At 41.7% G+C, this 21,452-nt stretch overlaps 1 protein-coding gene across 1 annotated transcript in view; it reads left to right on the top strand.

The window, feature by feature from the left end:
• The first annotated feature begins 525 nt into the window (after positions 1-525).
• The window catches only part of LOC110493232 (uncharacterized), a 28,429-nt gene continuing 7,502 nt past the window's right edge, over positions 526-21,452 (top strand). The window contains 2 exon segments of the mRNA XM_021567503.3: positions 526-677; positions 21,249-21,451. Coding sequence (XP_021423178.3) covers positions 665-677; positions 21,249-21,451 — 216 coding nt within the window. The 5' untranslated portion in view covers positions 526-664.

Raw genomic sequence — 21,452 nt, 5'->3', positions numbered from 1 at the left:
CCAAAGTTTGAATCGTTTTTCCAACTTGGAGGTCGGTGCTTTGCTACTTGTCTTGGCCAGACGATGTACATCCGTCACTGTTATCTTTGGCAGCTCTTGCAAGCGCCTTGAGTAAAACAGTGCCATGGTTGGTAAGGTAGGGGGGCGTTGGCTAATTGCTAGCCACCTTACTAGTTAGCTAGCTAAGTTAGCTATTAACGCGCTAAGAGGCAAAAGAAGATACAGAACACAATAATCGAATTACAAAAATCACTAACTGAACGGATATGCAGAATTTTCAACAAGAATGATTAAAAAACACTCTAGAAATATGATTATATTAACACATTATTAATATAATTATGAAACGAGCGACTTCGAGGCTAGTATGGCTACAAATAGGCTGACAGGACGCGATCGGGTAGGAAGTTGAGCGGAAGTGGGCGTTGCTACGTTGTGCAAAAGGGCTGAATACTAAACGGTGTGGATCATTCACACAAAGAGAAGTGACTATATATGTTATGCCAGACTGTATAGACAGAGGTATCTGAGTTAGTGACCGGCAGTTGCTCCATGGACAATCTCGGCTTGTTACTTTGTAGTTAAGTCTGTACTGAACTCACAAGCTCCGGTATCTGATATATTATTGAACCAATATTTGTTCGACACAACGCGTCCATGCACGATGATGCATACAGGTAAGATGGGCTAGCGTTAGCTAGCTAACGTTACATTTTCAGATATTACACGTTTTCTCATTTTGACAGAAAGTGCCTTCATTTCAAGCTAGTGTACTGTTAGCTAGCTGGCTCCCTAGCTGACGTTATTATTTGTTTCCCAGAGCCGTGTGCTGTTCTAGTTCGAGCCTAATGTTAGGGAGCTAACATTGAACATGGTTGGTTAACTCCCATCGCTATGGCATTGTTCATTGTTGCTTAATTAGCTAACGTTCGCTGGCTGGCTCGTTAGCTAACGTGATGTGTGTGAACTTACACTTTGTTTACTTAGCTAGCAAGCTATATGTCTTAAGCTAAGTGTACTGTTAGCTAGCTGACGTTATTATCTGTTTCCCAGAGCCGTGTGCTATTATAGTCAGAGCCTAATGTTAGCTAGCTAACATTGTAAATGGTTAGTTAGCTCCCAGCACTGTGGCATTGTTGCCACTGTTTATTGTTTAACTAGCTAACTTTGGCTGGCTGGCTCGTTAACTAACGTGACATGTACAGCACATGTTGAATATGGCCGGTGTCAGTAAACGTCTGCAAAAAAAGTGTAATGAAATTGTTGCTAGCAGAGCTGGTGAGGGTGTGAATTATGCTGAATGCTGTAGACAAAGAGCTCTTCACTAGATGGCAAACTATTCACAGGTGGTTTTTCTCAAATGAGTTTACAAGTTGAGCAACTTTCAAAGCAGAATTACTTTCCCATTGTTCCTCAAATGCAGGGTATGGTATACCATTTTGTAGCTCTGAGTGTCTACTTTTTCTATAATGTGAAAAACACTATTTCAAATTTTGCTACTTAAGACCAAAACTTGTGACTCACCACCTGGATATCAAAAATGTCTAAACTGTTTCTTTGTCATTATGGGGTATTGGTGTAGATTGATGAGGAAACATATTTTTATTTAATACTATTTTTCATAAGCTGTAACCTAACAAAATGTGGAAAAAGTCAAGGGGTCTGAATACTTTCCGACTGTACAGTGCCTTGCGAAAGTATTCGGCCCCCTTGAACTTTGCGATCTTTTGCCACATTTCAGGCTTCAAACATAAAGATATAAAACTGTATTTTTTTGTGAAGAATCAACAACAAGTGGGACACAATCATGAAGTGGAACGACATTTATTGGATATTTCAAACTTTAACAAATCAAAAACTGAAATTGGGCGTGCAAAATTATTCAGCCCCCTTAAGTTAATACTTTGTAGCGCCACCTTTTGCTGCGATTACAGCTGTAAGTCGCTTGGGGTATGTCTCTATCAGTTTTGCACATCGAGAGACTGAAATTCTTTCCCATTCCTCCTTGCAAAACAGCTCGAGCTCAGTGAGGTTGGATGGAGAGCATGTGTGAACAGCAGTTTTCAGTTCTTTCCACAGATTCTCGATTGGATTCAGGTCTGGACTTTGACTTGGCCATTCTAACACCTGGATATGTTTATTTTTGAACCATTCCATTGTACATTTTGCTTTATGTTTTGGATCATTGTCTTGTTGGAAGACAAATCTCTGTCCCAGTCTCAGGTCTTTTGCAGACTCCATCAGGTTCTCTTCCAGACTGGTCCTGTATTTGGCTCCATCTTCCCATCAATTTTAACCATCTTCCCTGTCCCTGCTGAAGAAAAGCAGGCCCAAACCATGATGCTGCTGCCACCATGTTTGACAGTGGGGATGGTGTGTTCAGCTGTGTTGCTTTTACGCCAAGCATAATGTTTTGCATTGTTGCCAAAAAGTTCAATTTTGGTTTCATCTGACCAGAGCACCTTCTTCCACATGTTTGGTGTGTCTCCCAGGTGGCTTGTGGCAAACTTTAAACAACACTTTTTATGGATATCTTTAAGAAATGGCTTTCTTCTTGCCACTCTTCCATAAAGGCCAGATTTGTGCAATATACGACTGATTGTTGTCCTATGGACAGAGTCTCCCACCTCAGCTGTAGATCTCTGCAGTTCATCCAGAGAGATCATGGGCCTCTTGGCTGCATCTCTGATCAGTCTTCTCCTTGTATGAGCTGAAATTTTAGAGGGACGGCCAGGTCTTGGTAGATTTGCAGTGGTCTGATACTCCTTCCATTTCAATATTATCGCTTGCACAGTGCTCCTTGGGATGTTTCAAGCTTGGGAAATCTTTTTGTATCCAAATCCGGCTTTAAACTTCTTCACAACAGTATCTCGGACCTGCCTGGTGTGTTCCTTGTTCTTCATGATGCTCTCTGCGCTTTTAACGGACCTCTGAGACTATCACAGTGCGGGTGCATTTTTACAGAGACTGATTACACACAGGTGGATTGTATTTATCATCATTAGTCATTTAGGTCAACATTGGATCATTCAGAGATCCTCACTGAACTTCTGGAGAGAGTTTGCTGCACTGAAAGTAAAGGGGCTGAATAATTTTGCACGCCCAAAAAAGTTTGAAATATCCAATAAATGTCGTTCCACTTCATGATTGTGTCCCACTTGTTGTTGATTCTTCACAAAAAAAATACAGTTTTATATCTTTATGCTTGAAGCTTGAAATGTGGCAAAAGGTCGCAAAGTTCAAGGGGGCCGAATACTTTCGCAAGGCACTGTAATGTAGGCCTACCATCTACTGCCGTCATGCTCTTGAAGAAGAACTGTGAACGTGAACGTAGAACTGTGTTGGTGTTGAATTACAGGAGAGTGAGACCAAATCATGGACGCTGGACAGAGTGGATTTCAGTTGTAACAAAAAAGCAGTTTATTGAGTCAAAAGATATCTTGTCCTGCAGTTTAACGTGCACGGACCTAGTCATATGACTCAGTAAGGAGTCAGCTGAAAAGGGACCTAGACAGAGGTTGCAGCAGATTTTATACATGGAATAATGTAGGTGGAGTCTTGTCGTGTTGGTCTTCTGACTGGTCCCGAAGAGTTGGAGGCGGGCCTGCTCCAGCCAGAGCAGGAGCCCCATTGGTGCACAGCAGAGTCCTCTGCTCTTGGCACCCGACCAGTAGAGAGGGGAGTGAGGTGTGTGTTCGTGCGATGGAATGTCTGTGTGTCAAGGAGTCGTGAGATAAGGGGAACTGAAACGGGCAGTTTATGGCTGGGGCTAGGGTGCTTCCTGTTTTGACAGGGGTGCGTGCAATGACTTGAGTCAGGCGGATTAGTTTGGCGCTCTATAACTGTTTGTGCGGTTAGTATCCTTGTAACAATGGGGAACCATGTTTTGTGCAACACCAGTCTTGTGTCTCAGTCATGGGGTGTGTTGTGCAAGCTTTAATCCTATGGTCACAAGCAGGCTCTAAAGCAGCCTGAGGGCACTAAGGCCACTTAAATGATGCTTAATATATGTGCTTGATATATGAGCTATGAATATGTGTATATATGACAACTGCCAACCCGCCATGCCATCTGGAAAGCTCCTGGGTGTGCAGGCTTTGCTTTTGATCCAGCCCTGAAAAGCTCAAGTCTTCTTTATGGTCCTGTTGATCAGCTGATGTTTAGGCTACAATATGGTTAGACCAGGGCTTGAGAATATGAATATGTTCTTTAAGATAGGAGACAGAGCCAATCATGTAGGAACCAATCCAATGAATCATGTTTATGTATGTTTTTATGTAGCCGTACGTAAGGAACGCCCTTTTAGAGCTCACTTCAGACCGGTACTTTATGCATCGAAGTTTGACTGTGACCTTGTCGTAGAAATATTCGGCCAATAATATTTCTCAGATGCCAGAACTTGTGAATTCAAATAGACTTTATTACAAAGTAACAACCTGAGTACTTCCATGGAACAACTGATCTTTTCAGTCTCGGCACTCTCCTTTTATACAGTTTTACCCTTACGTAACATACATAATAATTTACATAAAGTGGAGTGACTTATACCCTTTAGCCTTGGCCACCCTTATCTTTTTGCCTTGCACTCATTTTTAGCTTAGTTTCCATTCTCTTATTTGCGTAGATTATATTGATGGCGTGCACTCCTAATGTAGGTGCATGTCTAATTGTGCCTATAACTGATTAACTAATTTGTCTGTCCAATGGCCTTCACAAGACCAGGCATGACCCAGAATGGCTAGGCCTGTGTTGATCCAACTTTGCACAATCATATGGATTCTGTTTTCATTCTGCTTACACATGTCTAATGGTTAACCCAATATTGATTCTGCTTACTACTTCTAAAAAAACAGTATAGATACTGGAAAATACCCACAACCTCTGTTGTGGATATTCATACTGAGAGTTTTCTTCAAACAATCATCATTTAATATTGATTAATTATTGCTATCATGAAGCCGTCGACACAACACTCTTGAGTGTGTTGCCGAGAGCTTAACCTTTACAGACAACGCAGAGTTCTTATATAGCTGACACCAAAAATGCTTAGACGTGACTGGTTCCACCCCTCCAATGCTGATCAGGGGCACCACAAGCCATCCTGTGGTCATCTGCACCTGGTGCTGTTTCCCAGATGCAAGAATGATTAGACACAGTAAGGGTTTTGTTCTATTCCTCCAGGCTATCTCAGTTACAACAACCACATCTTGTCTCTGGAATGTGGTCTTTAGGTTTTATCACCAGGTCAATTCTCAGTTCAAGCCCCAGAGTGCCAACTCAACCCACAGACACATGAGAGTACTCATCAAACCTTATTTGACAAATAAACAATATTATAACATTATCTTGTAATTTTGCTCTTTACACCTCTCCAGATTGTTGACAATAAAGAGTGATTCATTTAAAATTGACTGAGTTTGATTTGATTTTATTTAACCAGGTAGGCCAGTTGAGAACAAGTTCTCATTTACTACTGCGATCTGGCCAAGATAAAGCAAGGCAGTGCGACCACAAACAACAACACAGAGTTACACTTGGAATAAACAAATGTACAGTCAATAACACAATAGGAAAGTTGTTGAATTTCCACGACAGGAGATCTATGTACAGCAAGTTTGGCCAATTAGGCTATTCTTATAATATTTTTTTACGTTGTCGCAATTACATGGCTACTGTTTAGATTTATTTAGGCTCTACAGTGCCGGTGGAAAAGCAACAACGACATTAATGCTTAGCTAACTTGCGAGAACTGCTACAAGGTTTGGATTGGCGATCTAGTTAGTCTGTCATTATTTTATACCTGCTGAAATGCTGCACTCTCTCCTCAGGCAACCACCCACGCAGCACACACAGACACGCACTGACGTGTCGTTCCGATAATGGCTGCTTTTTAAGTGATTGATTTAAAAGCGTGCCTTCGTGAATTACATTAACAAAAATAATATGACTTTTCATGACCTACAACCCCTAATTTTACGGTTTGGGAACAGCGCATCATGGGCATTGGCTGATGGATTTTCATTATGTGCAATCTGGAACAGCCTACTATCACTCACAGATTCAGACTAGCGGCAAATAAACCTGAAAAGTGGAATTAGGAAATTAATGTCCACTCTCCATTGCTATTCAATGCAGATCCCGTCTTCATTCCGATTTGATAAATCTGTTTTGTCTATGTGTGAATCTAGGCCAGCCAAAGGCTACTTTTGTTCGTTTTTATAGAGGAACAAATATGCAATCCCCCCAAAATGTTGCCGTGGCGCTCTGGCTGAAGTCAAGCACTGCTCAGCAATGCAAATTACTCGGGATAAGTTAATACGTTCTCAAATGATACGTTTTATTTGCAAAGTATTTCAAGAAACTGGAAAACATATCGAGCAAGTATTTTTATATTCCAAAAGTGTTAGCCATTTTGTACAGATAATTATCAGACTCAAGTAACAAATGCTGGTAAACATTCAAATACAAATAGATTCAGGTAACATTTTTTCCACAAAAGTAGGGCACTAGGCCTTTACTAGCCCTGTGTTAGCGGACATGTATCAATGTTTTTCAGCATTAATGACAGATTTCTTGTTATCTAGGCACAAACCAAAATGAAGCATGCTGACGCCTCAACTCCACCATAGTTCTTTGGACAAAACGTATGGGGAAATGAAGCACAAAGGCTTCATAAATGATAAAGGCCATGTTGACTGACATTCTCTTATAAAAAAAAATGTACAAGATCTCCGCCTGTGTTAACCTTCAGACCTTATTTTTGGCGTTTATCCCAATGCCCTGTTCATTTTCCTAGTGATTGGACGATTGATTCCGGAGCGCCGACGCAGTTTTCGAAGCACTTCTGATCCGACACAATGTACCAATGCTCGTTTCAAAGTAACATTGTCACGTGATCAATGACATCCGGAGCTTCGTTTTGATCGAGTGGTTTTTTCAAACTGTGGCAAGATCCCACTGATTTTCGCTGTGGTTTGGTGCTTTCTTCGATTCAAAGTGGCTTTCAAACATCAATCCTCTAATGGACACTACAATGTAGCCAGGATTTCTTTTCATGTTTTTATTTATTTCACCTTTATCTTGGCCAGGTTGCTTGTTCTCAACTAACCTACCTGGTTAAATAAAGCATAGCAGTGTGAACAGACAACAGAGTTACACATGGAGTAAACCATTAACAAGTCAATAACACAGTATCTCAGTATCTGTACATGACCATCTGATCATTTATCACTCCAGTGTAATTCTGCAAAATTGTAATTATTCGCCTACCTCCTCATGCCTTTTGCACACAATGTATAACTTTTTTCCCCTTTTTTTCCCCCTACTGGTGTGCAAAAGAGCTGAAAAGTAAATAAATATAAATGGGATGAGATAGGTAAATTGGGTGGGCTATTTATGGACTATGTACAGCTGCAGCGATCGGTTAGCTGCTCAGATAGCAGATGTGTGAAGTTGGTGAGGGAGAAAAGTATCTAACTTCAGCGATTTATTTTATTTTTTATTATTTTTTAATTTTTTACAATTATTTTTTAAATTATTATTAATTCTTTTTTGCAATTCGTTCCAGTCACAGGCAGCAGAGAACTGGAACGAAAGGCAGCCAAATGAGGTGTTGGCTTTAGGCATGATCAGTGAGATACACCTGCTGGAGCACGTGCTACGGGTGGGTGTTGCCATCGTGACCAGTGAACTGAGATAAGGCGGAGCTTTACCTAGCATGGACTTGTAGATGACCTGGAGCCAGTGGGTCTGGCGACGAGTATGTAGCGAGGGCCAGCCGACTAGAGCATACAGGTCGCAGTGATGGGTGGTATAAGGTGCTTTAGTAACAAAACGGATGGCACTGTGATAAACTGCATCCAGTTTGCTGAGTAGAGCATTGGAAGCTATTTTGTAGATGAAATCGCCAAAGTCGAGGATCGGTAGGATAGTCAGTTTTACTAGGGTAAGTTTGGCGGCGTGAGTGAAGGAGGCTTTGTTGCGAAATAGAAAGCCGACTCTAACTTTGATTTTAGATTGGAGATGTTTGATATGAGTCTGGAAGGAGAGTTTACAGTCTAGCCAGACACCTAGGTACTTATAGATGTCCACATATTCTAGGTCGGAACCATCCAGGGTGGTGATGCTAGTCGGGCGTGCGGGTGCAGGCAGCGAACGGTTGAAAAGCATGCATTTGGTTTTACTAGCGTTTAAGAGCAGTTGGAGGCCACGGAAGGAGTGTTGTACGGCATTAAAGCTCGTTTGGAGTTTAGATAGCACAGTGTCCAAGGAAGGGCCAGAAGTATACAGAATGGTGTCATCTGTGTAGAGGTGGGTCAGGGAATCGCCCGCAGCAAGAGCAACATCATTTGATATATACAGAGAAAAGAGTCGGCCCGAGAATTGAACCCTGTGGCACCCCATAGAGACTGCCAGAGGTCTGGACAACATGCCCTCCGATTTGACACACTGAACTCTGTTTGCAAAGTAGTTGGTGAACCAGGCAAGGCAGTCATTAGAAAAACCGAGGCTACTGAGTGCCGATAAGAATATGGTGATTGACAGAGTCGAAAGCCTTGGCCAGGTCTATGAAGACGGCTGCACAGTACTGTCTTTTATCGATGGCGGTTATGATATCGTTTAGTACCTTGAGCGTGGTTGAGGTGCACCCGTGACCGGCTCGGAAACCAGATTGCACAGCGGAGAAGGTACGGTGGGATTCGAGATGGTCAGTGACCTGTTTGTTGACTTGGCTTTCGAAGACCTTAGATAGGCAAGGCAGGATGGATATAGGTCTGTAACAGTTTGTGTCCAGAGTGTCTCCCCCTTTGAAGAGGGGGATGACTGCGGCAGCTTTCCAATCCTTGGGGATCTCAGACGATATGAGAGGTTGAACAGGCTGGTAATAGGGGTTGCGACAATGGCGGCGGATAGTTTCAGATTGTCAAGTCCAGCTGATTAGTACGGGTCCAGGTTTTGCAGCTCTTTCAGAACATCTGCTATCTGGATTTGGGTAAAGACGAAGCTGGAGAGGCTTGGGCGAGTAGCTCCGGGGGGGGGGGGGGGGGAGAGCTGTTGGCCAAGGTTGGAGTAGCCAGGAGGAAGGCATGGCCAGCCGTTGAGAAATGCTTGTTGACGTTTTCGATAATCATGGATCTATCGGTGGTGACCGTGTTACCTAGCCTCAGTGCAGTGGGCAGCTCGGAGGAGGTGCTCTTGTTCTCCATGGACTTTACAGTGTCCCAGAACTTTTTGGAGTTAGGGCTACAGGATGCACATTTCTGCCTGAAGAAGCTGGCCTTTGCTTTCCTGACTGACTGCGTGTATTGGTTCCTGACTTCCCTGAACAGTTGCATATCGCGGGGACTATTCAATGATATTGCAGTCCGCCACAGGATGTTTTTGTGCTGGTCGAGGGCAGTCAGGTCTGGAGTGAACCAAGGGCTATATCTGTTCTTAGTTTTTCGTTTTTTGAACGGAGCATGCTTATCTAAAATGGTGAGGAAGTTATTTTTAAAGAATGACCAGGCATCCTCAACTGACGAGATGAGGTCAATATCCTTCCAGAATACCCGGGCCAGGTCGATTAGAAAGGCCTGCTCGCAGAAGTGTTTTAGGGAGCGTTTGACAGTGATGCGGGGTGGTCGTTTGACTGCGGACCCGTAGCGGATACAGTCAATGAGGCAGTGATCGCTGAGATCCTGATTGAAGACAGCGGAGGTGTATTTGGAGGGCCAGTTGGTCAGGATTACGTCTATGAGGGTGCCCTTGTTTACAGATTTAGGGTTGTATCTGGTGGGTTCCTTGATGATTTGTGTGAGATTGAGGGCATCTAGCTTAGATTGTAGGACTGCCGGGTTGTTAAGCATATCCCAGTTTGTCGCCTAACAGAACAAACTCTGAAGCTATATGGGGGCGATCAATTCACAAATGGTGTCCAGGGCACAGCTGGGAGCTGAGGGGGATCGGTAGCAGGCGGCAACAGTGAGATACTTATTTCTGGAGAGAGTAATTTTTAAAGTTAGTAGTTCAAACTGTTTGGGTATGGACCTGGAAAGTATGACATTACTCTGCAGGCGATCTCTGCAGTTGACTGCAACTCCTCCCCCTTTGGCATTTCTATCTTGACGGAAAATGTTATAGTTGGGTATGGAAATCTCAGAATTTTTGGTGGCCTTCTTAAGCCAGGATTCAGACACAGCAAGGACATCAGGGTTGGCAGAGTATGCTAAAGCAGTGAGTAAAACAAACTTAGGGAGGAGGCTTCTGATGTTGACATGCATGAAACCAAGGCTTTTTCGATCATAGAAGTCAACAAATGAGGGTGCCTGGGGACATGCAGGGCCTGGTTTACCTCCACATCACCTGCGGAACAGAGGAGGAGTAGGATGAGGGTGCGGCTAAAGGCTATCAAAACTGGTCGCCTAGAGCGTTGGGGACAGAGAATGAAAGGAGCAGATTTCCTGGCATGGTAGAATATATTCAGGGCATAATGCGCAGACAGGTATGGTGGGGTGCGGGTACAGCGGAGGTAAGCCCAGGCACTGGGTGATGATAAGAGAGGTTGTATCTCTGGACATGCTGGTTGTAATGAGTGAGGTTACTGCATGTGTGGGAGGTGGGACAAAGGAGGTATCAGAGGTATGAAGAGTGGAACTAGGGGCTCCATTGTAAACTAAAACAATGATAACTAACCTGAACAACAGTATACAAGGCATATTGACATTTGAGAGAGACTTACAGTGAGGCATACAGTAATTGCAGGTGTTGATTGGGAGGGATAGCTAAAACAGCAGGTGAGACAACAGCTAATCAGCTAGCACAACAACAGCAGGTAAAATGGTGTTGACTAGGCAGAGCGGGTCGGATTAACTACACACAGAGCCTGAGTTCGCGGCTGGGATCTGACAAATAAACATAAACAAACAGAATGGAGTACCGTGATTAATGGACAGTCCAGCAGGCATAAGCTATGTAGCCAAGTGATCAGTGTCCAGGGGGCAGCAGTAGATGGGACATGGAAGCCGCCACTACGCTAGCGACACAGCGTTTAAAGTTAGTAGCCCGGGGGTGGTAGGGGGTGTTGGCAGGGAGATGTGCCTGGCTCACGGCTAACTGGTGCTAGCTTCGTGGCAGTGGCATTAGCCAAGGTCCAGAGTTTACAGCAAGGATCCGGTGGAGTATTGGGCTCTAGCTGTGTATGAGTGTGGTTCGGGTGAACAGCTGAGTAGGCCGGGAAGTGTGCCTCAGGGATAGCTTCGGTACTGCGTGAAAGCTAGCTGTGAAGATCAGAAGTAGTGGTCCAGGGATTACGGCAGGAATCCGGCGTTGTTGTGGAGAGACAGTTCGATACTGGTAGACTGGCGAGTATTATCCAGGCAAAAAAAACTGTCTGGCTGTGCAGAAGGTAAAAGCCGCTAGCAGTGGGTAACAATGACCAAATAGCTTGTAGCTGGTTAGCTTCTGGAGGTTCTTGAATGTGTTCTAAAATTAAAAATAATAGCGATTCCGTATCACATTTGGTGAGGCAGGTTACCGAAAGGTGTAATTGAATTAACTTCTTGCTCCTACTTGAGACGCAGACGTCTCAAGTAGGCACCTGGAAATGCAAATGCGCTACGCTAAATGCTAAATGTACTCGTTAAAACTCAAACGTTCATTAAAACACACATACAGGGTATTGAATTAAAGCTACACTCGTTGTGAATCTAGCCAACAAGTCAGATTTTTAAAATGCTTTTCGGCGAAAGCATGAGAAGCTATTATCTGATAGCATGCAACACCCCAAAATGCCTGAAGGCGACGTAAACAAAATAATTAGCGTAGCCGGCGCTACACAAAAACGCCGAAATAAAATATAACATTCATTACCTTTGATGATATTCTTTGTTGGCACTCCTATATGTCCCATAAACATCACAAATTGGTATTTTTCCCGATTTAAATCCGTCCATGAATGCCCAAAATATCCATTTGTATAGCCTGTCTGCATCACGAAAAAAGCTCTCTTCCAACACGCAACGTCATGTTTAAAAATTATATAAGTTGCCTATATTCTTTGACAAAAAACTTCAACCTACTTTTATAACCCAACTTTAGGTATTTGTAAACGTTAATAAGCGATCAAATTGATCACTGGGCGATCTGTATTCAATAGCAGCTACAAAAGAAAAGTGTCCATTTTTCAATCTTCCAAAATCGATTGAGGTAGGCTGGATGGAATCATGGATCTATTTGTAATGTCTCAAAGGATTTCTGTCAATGAAAATGACGTTTTGGCGACATCGTGTGGAAGCTGTAGGAATTGCATCAGTCTCCATATTAAATTTGGTTTCCTTTAAATAATCCATGAAAGGGGCGCATGGATACTTTTTTCAGATTTCAGTGACCAGTTTTTCTTGCGCTTTTCGATGAAACACACTCTGTTATAGTCACAGCCGTGATTTAACCAGTTTTAGAAACTTCAGAGTGTTTTCTATCCACATATACTAATCATATGCATATACTATATTCCTGGCATGAGTAGCAGGACGCTGAAATGTTGTGCGATTTTTAACAGAATGTTCGAAAAAGGAGGGGGTAGGATAGAGGTTAAAAATTGAGAAGAGATTGAAAATAAATATGGGTCCAGTGAGTGGTTGGGCTGGCTGGGGACACGGCGATTCAGACAGTTAGCAGGCCTGTGCTAACAAGCTAGCAGTTAGTAGGCCGGGGCTAAACAAGCTAGCAGTTAGCAGACCGGGGCTAAACAAGCTAGCAGTTAGCAGACCGGGGCTAAACAAGCTAGCAGTTAGTAGACCGGGGCAGGCTAGCAGTTAGCAGGCCGAATTAGCAAGCAAGCAGATAGCAAGGGCTAGAAAGTTAGCCTTTGGGGGATGTCGCGATGGGGTTAAGTCTGTTTATGCCTCTTCATGCGGTGACCGATAGACCGGTCGTGGAATTAGTAGGGTTCCAAATAGCTCTAGGTAGCCAAGCAGGCCTAGCTGGTTAGCATAATGGGCCTTCAGCTGGCGTTGCGCCTGGGTCCTCAGGCAGATTATGTCGGTATTCCAGTCGTAGGGGATCTGCGGGGTTCCATGCCCCGTACCGGCTGTAGAAGGGGTCCGGATATTGTAGCCCAGGAGTATGCTTCGGTGGTAGCACAGGAGCTCTGGCCGGGCTAGCTTCAAGCTAAGTGGATGGAAACGCTAGCCAGGAGTAGTCATCCGGGGTTGCGGTTAGCTAGTTGTGAAGATCCAGATGAAAATGTTCCGTTTGCGGTGAGAATCCAGGGATAAAAATAATAGGTCCGTTATGCTCTGGTTAGAGTCGCTTTGTTCGAACTGGCGAGGGCTTTCTGAGCTAAAGGTTAGCGAATGACCGCTAGCAATGGTTTGCTGACTGATAGCTGGTAGTTAGCCTGCTAGCTTCAGTTGAGGGGTTCCAGATCCGAAGTCAATTTTAAATACTTAAGAAAATAAAAAAGCAGATCTACGCTACATTGGGTGAGGCCGGTTGCAGGAGAGTATTTAGCTGTTGAGGTTTAGTAAAATATTTTAAAAGATATGCGAAGAAAAATATGTAAAAAAATAACTATATATACAAGGAACAGGACAAGACGCCTGACTGCTACGCCATCTTGGATGGCATGTAGCGTCACCTGAATGATAGCTCAGCAGGTAGTCAGGAGCTGTGTTCAAATATCCATAATAACATACTGTATAGTACATAATGAGTATATACTACATACTGTTAGTTCATTTTACTATGCTTTAAACAAATGGTATCGTTTCAGTTGAGCGTACTAGCGCTTCGTCTGTCTACAGGAAGTTGATGCTGTTGCTTTGCAACCTCTTGCTAGCTTGTTAGCATAACAAATGACTAGCTAGACATTTTTACAATTTCGGGTGTGTTCGAATCTGAAGTGCCAGAGAGCGCTCAGTGTGCTCTGGGCATTCATAAATTCAGAGCTTTGTCAGATTGTCCATTCGTAGGGTTGATCCGAGCGTTCTGACCTTACAATGGCAGTCAAGCACTCAAGCTAACTGGCTAATGTTGGCTAGATACTTCCAGACACAAATGTGAGAACACCTCACTCTGACCATTTTACTCGCCCTAGCAGAGCTGGTTAGGCTGTTTTCATGCTATCCAGAGCGTTGGTGACTGTAATTGCATTCAGCCATTTTCCAACCAAAGAGGAGTCACAAAAAGCAGAAATATAGATAAAATTAATCACTAACCTTTGATAATCTTCATCAGATGACACTCATAGGACATCATGTTACACAATTGTTACTGTAATTTCATTATTCCAATATGTTTTCATTAATTGAATTCACTTAATCTATTTTATGAGAATTTGTAAGATTCTTGTTTGCATAAAATAGACAATAATAGATAATAGTATTTATTCTCGGAGCGCGCTGCCATGTAACAACGAACAACAGTTTATATACAAAATATGACGTCATTGGTGACTGAATCTCCCCCTCTCGACCGAGACAAAGCAATTTTAAAAGTTCATTCAAAGTTCATTATGACCCACTAGCACACACACAGGACACACAACATATCTGAATTAACTCTTGACCCCTCACCATTATCGATCACCACTTAGCTGAATTAACTCTTGACCCCTCACCATTATCGATCACCACTTAGCTGACAGTTCTAGTTAACAAAAAACCTAGGAATGCACTCACTGCCTTATCTAAAACACCCCAGAGCTAAGTTTCGTCGGTTCAACCATAGGTTAATGACCCTATCTGCTTAATTAATCCACAACCCATTCCTTCCCAGGCTAGTTGGAATGGTGTTCATTATGTTTAATTACTCCTTGTCCATGCCACATAATCCCTTTTTATGAACTCATATTGTTAATCAGATATAATAAAACAGAGTATAAGTTTACTTAGTTACAGTTCTATTTAAAATGAGGATATTGTTTAGTCATTTATTCATTAAATTCCTAACAACAATACATGTATGTTTTTGTTTTGTTTGGTAAAGTTCATATTTATATCCAAAAATCTGAGTAGTTCCAAAACATCTGGTGATTTTTGCAGAGAGCCACATCAATTACAGAAATGCTCATAATAAATGAAAATACAAGAATTATGCACAGAATTATAGATGCACTTCTCCTTAATGCAACCGCTGTGTCAGATAAAAAAAAAACGTTATGCTTTTTCGGTAATCTGAGTACGGCGCTCAGACAACAAAATCAAGCCAAACAGATTTCCGCCATGTTGGAGTCGATGTCAGAATAACATGATAAATATTCACTTACCTTTGATCTTAATCAGAATGCACTCCCAGGAATCCCAGGTCCACAAATGCTTGTTCTGTTTGCTAATGTCCATAATTTATGTCAAAATAGCTCCTTTTGTTGGCGCGTTCAGTACAATCTAAACTCACCAAGCGCATTCACTAGTTTCAGACAAAGTTTTAAAAAGTTCCGTTACAGTCCGTAGCAACATGTCAAACGATGTTTTAGAATCAATCTTTAGGGTGTTAACACAAATCTTCATTAATGTTCCAACCGGACAATTCCTTTGTCTGTACAAATGAAGCGGAACGTAGCTGCTACCTTTCACGTGAGCTCGCCAAACCGAGGCTGTGGCACTCTGCCAGACCTCTCACTCAAAGAGCCCTTATGAGCCCCTCCTTTAGAGTGGAATTGTCAAAACAGGTGCTAAATACTGTTGACATCTAGTGGAAGCCTTTGGGAAGTGAAACATAACTAATATCACACGGTATATTCAATAGGAGCTGAGTTGAAAAACTACAAACCTCAGATTTCCCACTTCCTGGTTGGATTCTTTTCTCAGGATTTTGCCTGACATGAGTTCTGTTATACTCACAGTCATCATTCAAACAGTTTTAGAAACTTCAGTGTTTTCTATCCAAATTTTCTAATTAAATGCATATTCTAGCTTTTACGGCTGAGTAGCAGGCAGCTTAATTTGGGCACGTTTTTCATCCAAGCTTCCCAATACTGCCCTCTACCCCAAAGAAGTTAATCATGCCTTTGTTTGTGTGTGACGTTTCCTGACACCAGCCATATTCAACGGGTGTTGAGCGTTTCTAAATTCATCAGTTAGTCTGTGTTCTTGTTACGAGAATTATGTTATCAATGTTCATAAACTGAACCTCAATTAAACTGCTCAGTCAGCAACCCAGAATTGATAAGATTCTAGTTGAATGAAACAGACAGTCCCGGCCTACAATAGCCAGAATGTTTATTTACGAGAGCTGTAAAAATCATACAATGCACATAGCCTTTTATACCTCACATTTGGTCATAAAAATGCCCCTCTTCTCTAACCCTGCCAATTTTGTTTACAGGTTTTCTCCAACATATACATTGCTTATCATATCCTACAACATGTTACATAATCTACTGCAAGCCTAACGGTTTCCCCCCTCCCTGGGTGGGACCTCCTTCCCTGTTATCAGTTTCACAGCGGTCACAAGTTGTCTGCACAGTTCCTTCTCTGCTAACAGTTCCTCTTTTTCTATGCACATACAGTGCAAAATTATTCAGCCCCTTTACTTTCAGTGCAGCAAACTCTCTCCAGAAGTTCAGTGAGGATCTCTGAATGATCCAATGTTGACCTAAATGACTAATGATGATAAATACAATCCACCTGTGTGTAATCAAGTCTCCGTATAAATGCACCTGCACTGTGATAGTCTCAGAGGTCCGTTAAAAGCACAGAGAGCATCATGAAGAACAAGGAACACACCAGGCAGGTCCGAGATACTGTTGTGAAGAAGTTTAAAGCCGGATTTGGATACAAAAAGATTTCCCAAGCTTTAAACATCCCAAGGAGCACTGTGCAAGCGATAATATTGAAATGGAAGGAGTATCAGACCACTGCAAATCTACCAAGACCTGGCCGTCCCTCAACTTTCAGCTCATACAAGGAGAAGACTGATCAGAGATGCAGCCAAGAGGCCCATGATCACTCTGGATGAACTGCAGAGATCTACAGCTGAGGTGGGAGACTCTGTCCATGGGACAACAATCAGTCGTATATTGCACAAATCTGGCCTTTATGGAAGTGGCAAGAAGAAAGCCATTTCTTGAAGATATCCATAAACAGTGTGGGCCTGCTTTTCTTTAGCAGGGACAGGGAATATGGTTAAAATTGATGGGAAGATGGATGGAGCCAAATACAGGACCATTCTGGAAGAGAACCTGATGGAGTCTGCAAAAGACCTGAGACTGGGACGGAGATTTGTCTTCCAACAAGACAATGATCCAAAACATAAAGCAAAATGTACAATGGAATGGTTCAAAAATAAACATATCCAGGTGTTAGAATGTCCAAGTCAAAGTCCAGACCTGAATCCAATCGAGAATCTGTGGAAAGACTTCATGATTGTGTCCCACTTGTTGTTGATTCTTCACAAAAAAATACAGTTTTATATCTTTATGTTTGAAGCCTGAAATGTGGCAAAAGATCGCAAAGTTCAAGGGGGCCGAATACTTTCGCAAGGCACTGTTCGCAAGGCACTGTACATTCAAGAATTCTAGTCTTATGATTCAAACACATTTCACTCCGTTATACAGTGACAGATTGGAATACTGTTGGTTAATTCTAGCCGTAATATTACTTTAACCGTATAAATCATTTAGTCATTATCTTACCATTACCTTAAACATTCTATAACAGTTCTGGCACACTCTGACGAGAGTGCACTGAAATCTGAGTAGATAGCTAGAATTAACAATGTCCATTGAGACTGCACAACGACTATACCGCTTAGCTAAGAATGACGTGAATAAATAAGTCTCTACGTTGGGTAGTTAGTTAGTATACTGCCTGGCAAGTTCAATGTATTAGTAGCCAACTAGCCTTAGGTAACTAGCTAACATACCGGTACATACTGCTGTAATGCTATGTGGTTTGTAAGGATGGTGTAGCTAACAAATTGTCAGCCAACAACATAGTGTAACTTAACTTATTTGAAAAGTAATTTACTTTATTACATTGCTCAACATTTTAACATTTGTCATAATTAGTTAAAGCAATGAATTTGTATCCTCTCGTCGAAATCGGATGCATTTTTCCTGCCGTTGTCTTCAAATCTGAAAATGCAAAGCCACGGCCATTTTCTGAATTGCGTTATGGGCCCTAAAAGCACGGAAATAGTGTCCACCGCTTGTATACTTTGTATTTTGGCACATTTAGTACGACACCCTGGAACTTTTGGCATACTAACTATGACCAATAAGCATACTACATACTCAATTTACATTTCAAATAGTGAGGTTAGTTTGAGTATATGAATACAGCTAGGTACTCTGGGACCAGAACTAGGGAACGGGGTCGAATCCTGGCGACGGCATATTATTTTGAAAATGGTTTTGTTAAATTACACTTTCTGCGCATTGTTGTTCAAACAATTTTATTTAGTCAAGTACATGTTTCTGTCTTAAGCATCCTAAATAATGCCATAGATTCACAGTGGAAGGTGTGAACTTGTATGGTAACTGATAGTAGGCTACTATGTAAGACCCGCGACTAGCTGCCGTGCCATGACGGTTTGATGAATATTGTGTAACAAAAACTTCTATATGAACATCACACTGCTTTTCATTGCTGACCAGCACATGTCACAAATGTGCATTGTGTTAAAAGCTCAGAGTAATAAACTGTTTTCTGGCACAATTTGGTAAAAGACCCAAAGGCTTCAGAAAGCCTCAGTTTCCCATCACCACCATGTCTGAATGAACCAGAACTAATTTCTGTGTTTTAGTACTACAAGCTGGAGAGCTCTGAAGCAGGCAAGTTTAGATGTTTACATGTGTGATTTACAGATGCGTGTATGCCACAAGATGTGACTGACTTTTTACATTTTTTTATATATATTTTTTTTTTAATATCTGAATTAGGCCCACAGAATTATACCTACGGAGGAGCGGCTTCTGTGGAGGAACTTTAGTTGGCTTAACGCTGGACTAGAGCTAGCTAGCTAACAAGCTTGTGTGTGCAGAGCAGTACCAGAATTGACCTTTTTTGTTATTAATACATCTAATGTGAAACGATAACTATAATATCCTGAACTAGCATAGAAAAAGTTAATCCATTCATAAATAATTTAAACTCTATCTTCTGAATCACACTTGTAACTTCAGTACTGTTGCTTACGCTTCGGGGGGGGGGGGGGGGGACTTAATTAAAAAAATATATATATAATAAAATATATTTGCAGGCTAACAATAAAATATAATTCCTAATGTGATTAGTAACCTAGGCATATGACAAGATTTGGTAACAGAAGTCACTGCAGCCTAAAGTAAATATATATGAATTCTCCAAAATGGTATAATTAATCCTGTCTATACATTAAATAATAGAAAATACTTCACCAGAGAATATTACTTAGCCACAGAGGATCATTAGCTTCTGTAAAAAAAAAAGATGTGCGGTGGATTGTTTCAAATTACAAGTGTGTAGGCCTATATGCCTAGTTGGGAAGCTGGCAATCTGGGCAGCGCTCGTGGCCGAGATGCGGCTATCAGTGAAAAGCAATACAGCTAAAATATGTGTACCGATAATATCTTGAGTATAAGATATTGGCACATCTCTCCAGAATGTGCTCAGCTCTGAGCTGTCTCCTGCTAAATCTAGCACATTCATTGTGTTAATTGTTTGCCCTTTTGATTTGTAATTATTTTTTGTCATCAATGTGTTTGGAGCGCTCCATGTGAGCAAGGAGCGTGTGTCTGGTTTCTCTGTCAACATTAAGGAGACAGAGATACAAGTAGGCTAACTGGCCTGCTGTTAGGTTCTGAACAAAACGAGTAAACTCAAACGGATGACTAGAAAAAGCTCAAACCATGTTTATTCACCCACTGGTTCATACAGCTGCAAAGACAACATACAGTTGAAGTCAGAAGTTTACATACACCTTCGCTAAATGCATTTAAACTCAGTTTTCACAGTTCCTGACATTTAATCCTAGTAAAAATTCCCTGTCTTAGGTCTTTTAGGATCACCACTTTATTTTAAGAATGTGAAATGTCAGAATAATAATAGAGAGAATGATTTACCCCACTGGTAAAACATATCAGCTAGTGTTGTGGAATATTGACTCAGAAATATTACACCTTTACTGGAACTTGTGAATTCAATTTAGACTTTATTACAAAGTAGCAAAGTCGTACAATTCCATGGAACAACCGTCTTTCTCAGCACAGACCTTTCCCTTTATAGCATTACATCCTTACATAACGCATATGTGTACTCCCTATATGCAAATGAAACAACTCCCCTTGTCCTTTCACCACCATTATCTTTCAGTCCCAGTTCTTGCTTGTTCACGCCCACATCTGCTTTGACTTAAATTATAATGGTGGCATTTTATGTATTTTATTGTATACATAATGTTTCACGTATTGGTCATTTTGTTACCATCCTGTCTCCATGTTCTCCTGACATTAGTATGTCCAGATGTAACAAATGGAGTTATGGGCATTAGCTAATGTAGTCCTGTACATTAGCTAATGTAATTATTGGCAATGGGTCATGCCTTGCTTTGGTCATGTGTTCTCTTACGGGTCAATGATTTGAATTACAATATAGCAATAATGTTCTCGCCTCGATTACTTAGAAGTGCCTGTGGTCCCACCCCTCTCATGTGTGCCCAGGTGTATATTTTTATAGCACATATACATTCAGGATGTAAGGCTTACTAGTTATGGCAAATGTTAGGAAGACCTGGTTGTTGTGGGAAAAAATGTAAAAAATAAACAACACTTTGACCACATCTTTTCACATATGTTTTATTTGGGTCTTTTTCATGTACCATATTGCTTGGCTCCAGCCATTGGAAGCTTGGCGCATGTGCAAAGAAAAATAAAATAATACCTTTTATAGTATACATATGTTTCACGTATTGGTCATTTTGTTACCATCCTGTCTCCATGTTCTCCTGACATTAGTATGTCCAGATGTAACAAATGTAGTTATGGGCATTAGCTAATTAGCTCAGAAACAGCAAATACACTAGGTGACATAATTTCTACATCTAGCCAATGTAATTATTGGTATGATCTTTTCTCAGAAATAGCACATGCAATTTGTGGCATCGAATTATCTCCCACACTAGCCTATCTGTCATAAGACTATGCTGCCAGAGAATATGATGAGGGCTTTGTAGTACCAGATTGCTATACTTTAAATCTAGATTTTTGGGGGGATACAGGCTATGTTGGTTACTGTGTGTGTGTGTGTGTTGCGCTAATCGCCTGTTTATCATGTGTTTTTTCACTTCAGAAATGGTTTCATTCAAGGCAGTAGGCGAAACTGAGGAGACCAGGAGAATGCAGACCTATACCTGGACCCAAAGTGGACTGGATCGATCCGTCGCTGGACAATCCTCAAGTCCCCAAGTTACCAGTGGTCAGATGAGTGAGATTCCAAGCAGCTATTCTCGTCAATATGGGCCAGTCATAACCAGCTGTCCTGTATATAGAAGGT

Source organism: Oncorhynchus mykiss, chromosome 2 (assembly GCF_057628025.1).
Source record: "Oncorhynchus mykiss isolate SJ-2025 chromosome 2, ASM5762802v1, whole genome shotgun sequence".
Classification (NCBI taxonomy): Eukaryota; Metazoa; Chordata; class Actinopteri; order Salmoniformes; family Salmonidae; genus Oncorhynchus; species Oncorhynchus mykiss.
The sequence above is the reverse complement of the archived record's forward strand: the minus strand, read 5'-3'. Positions and strand labels throughout refer to the sequence as shown.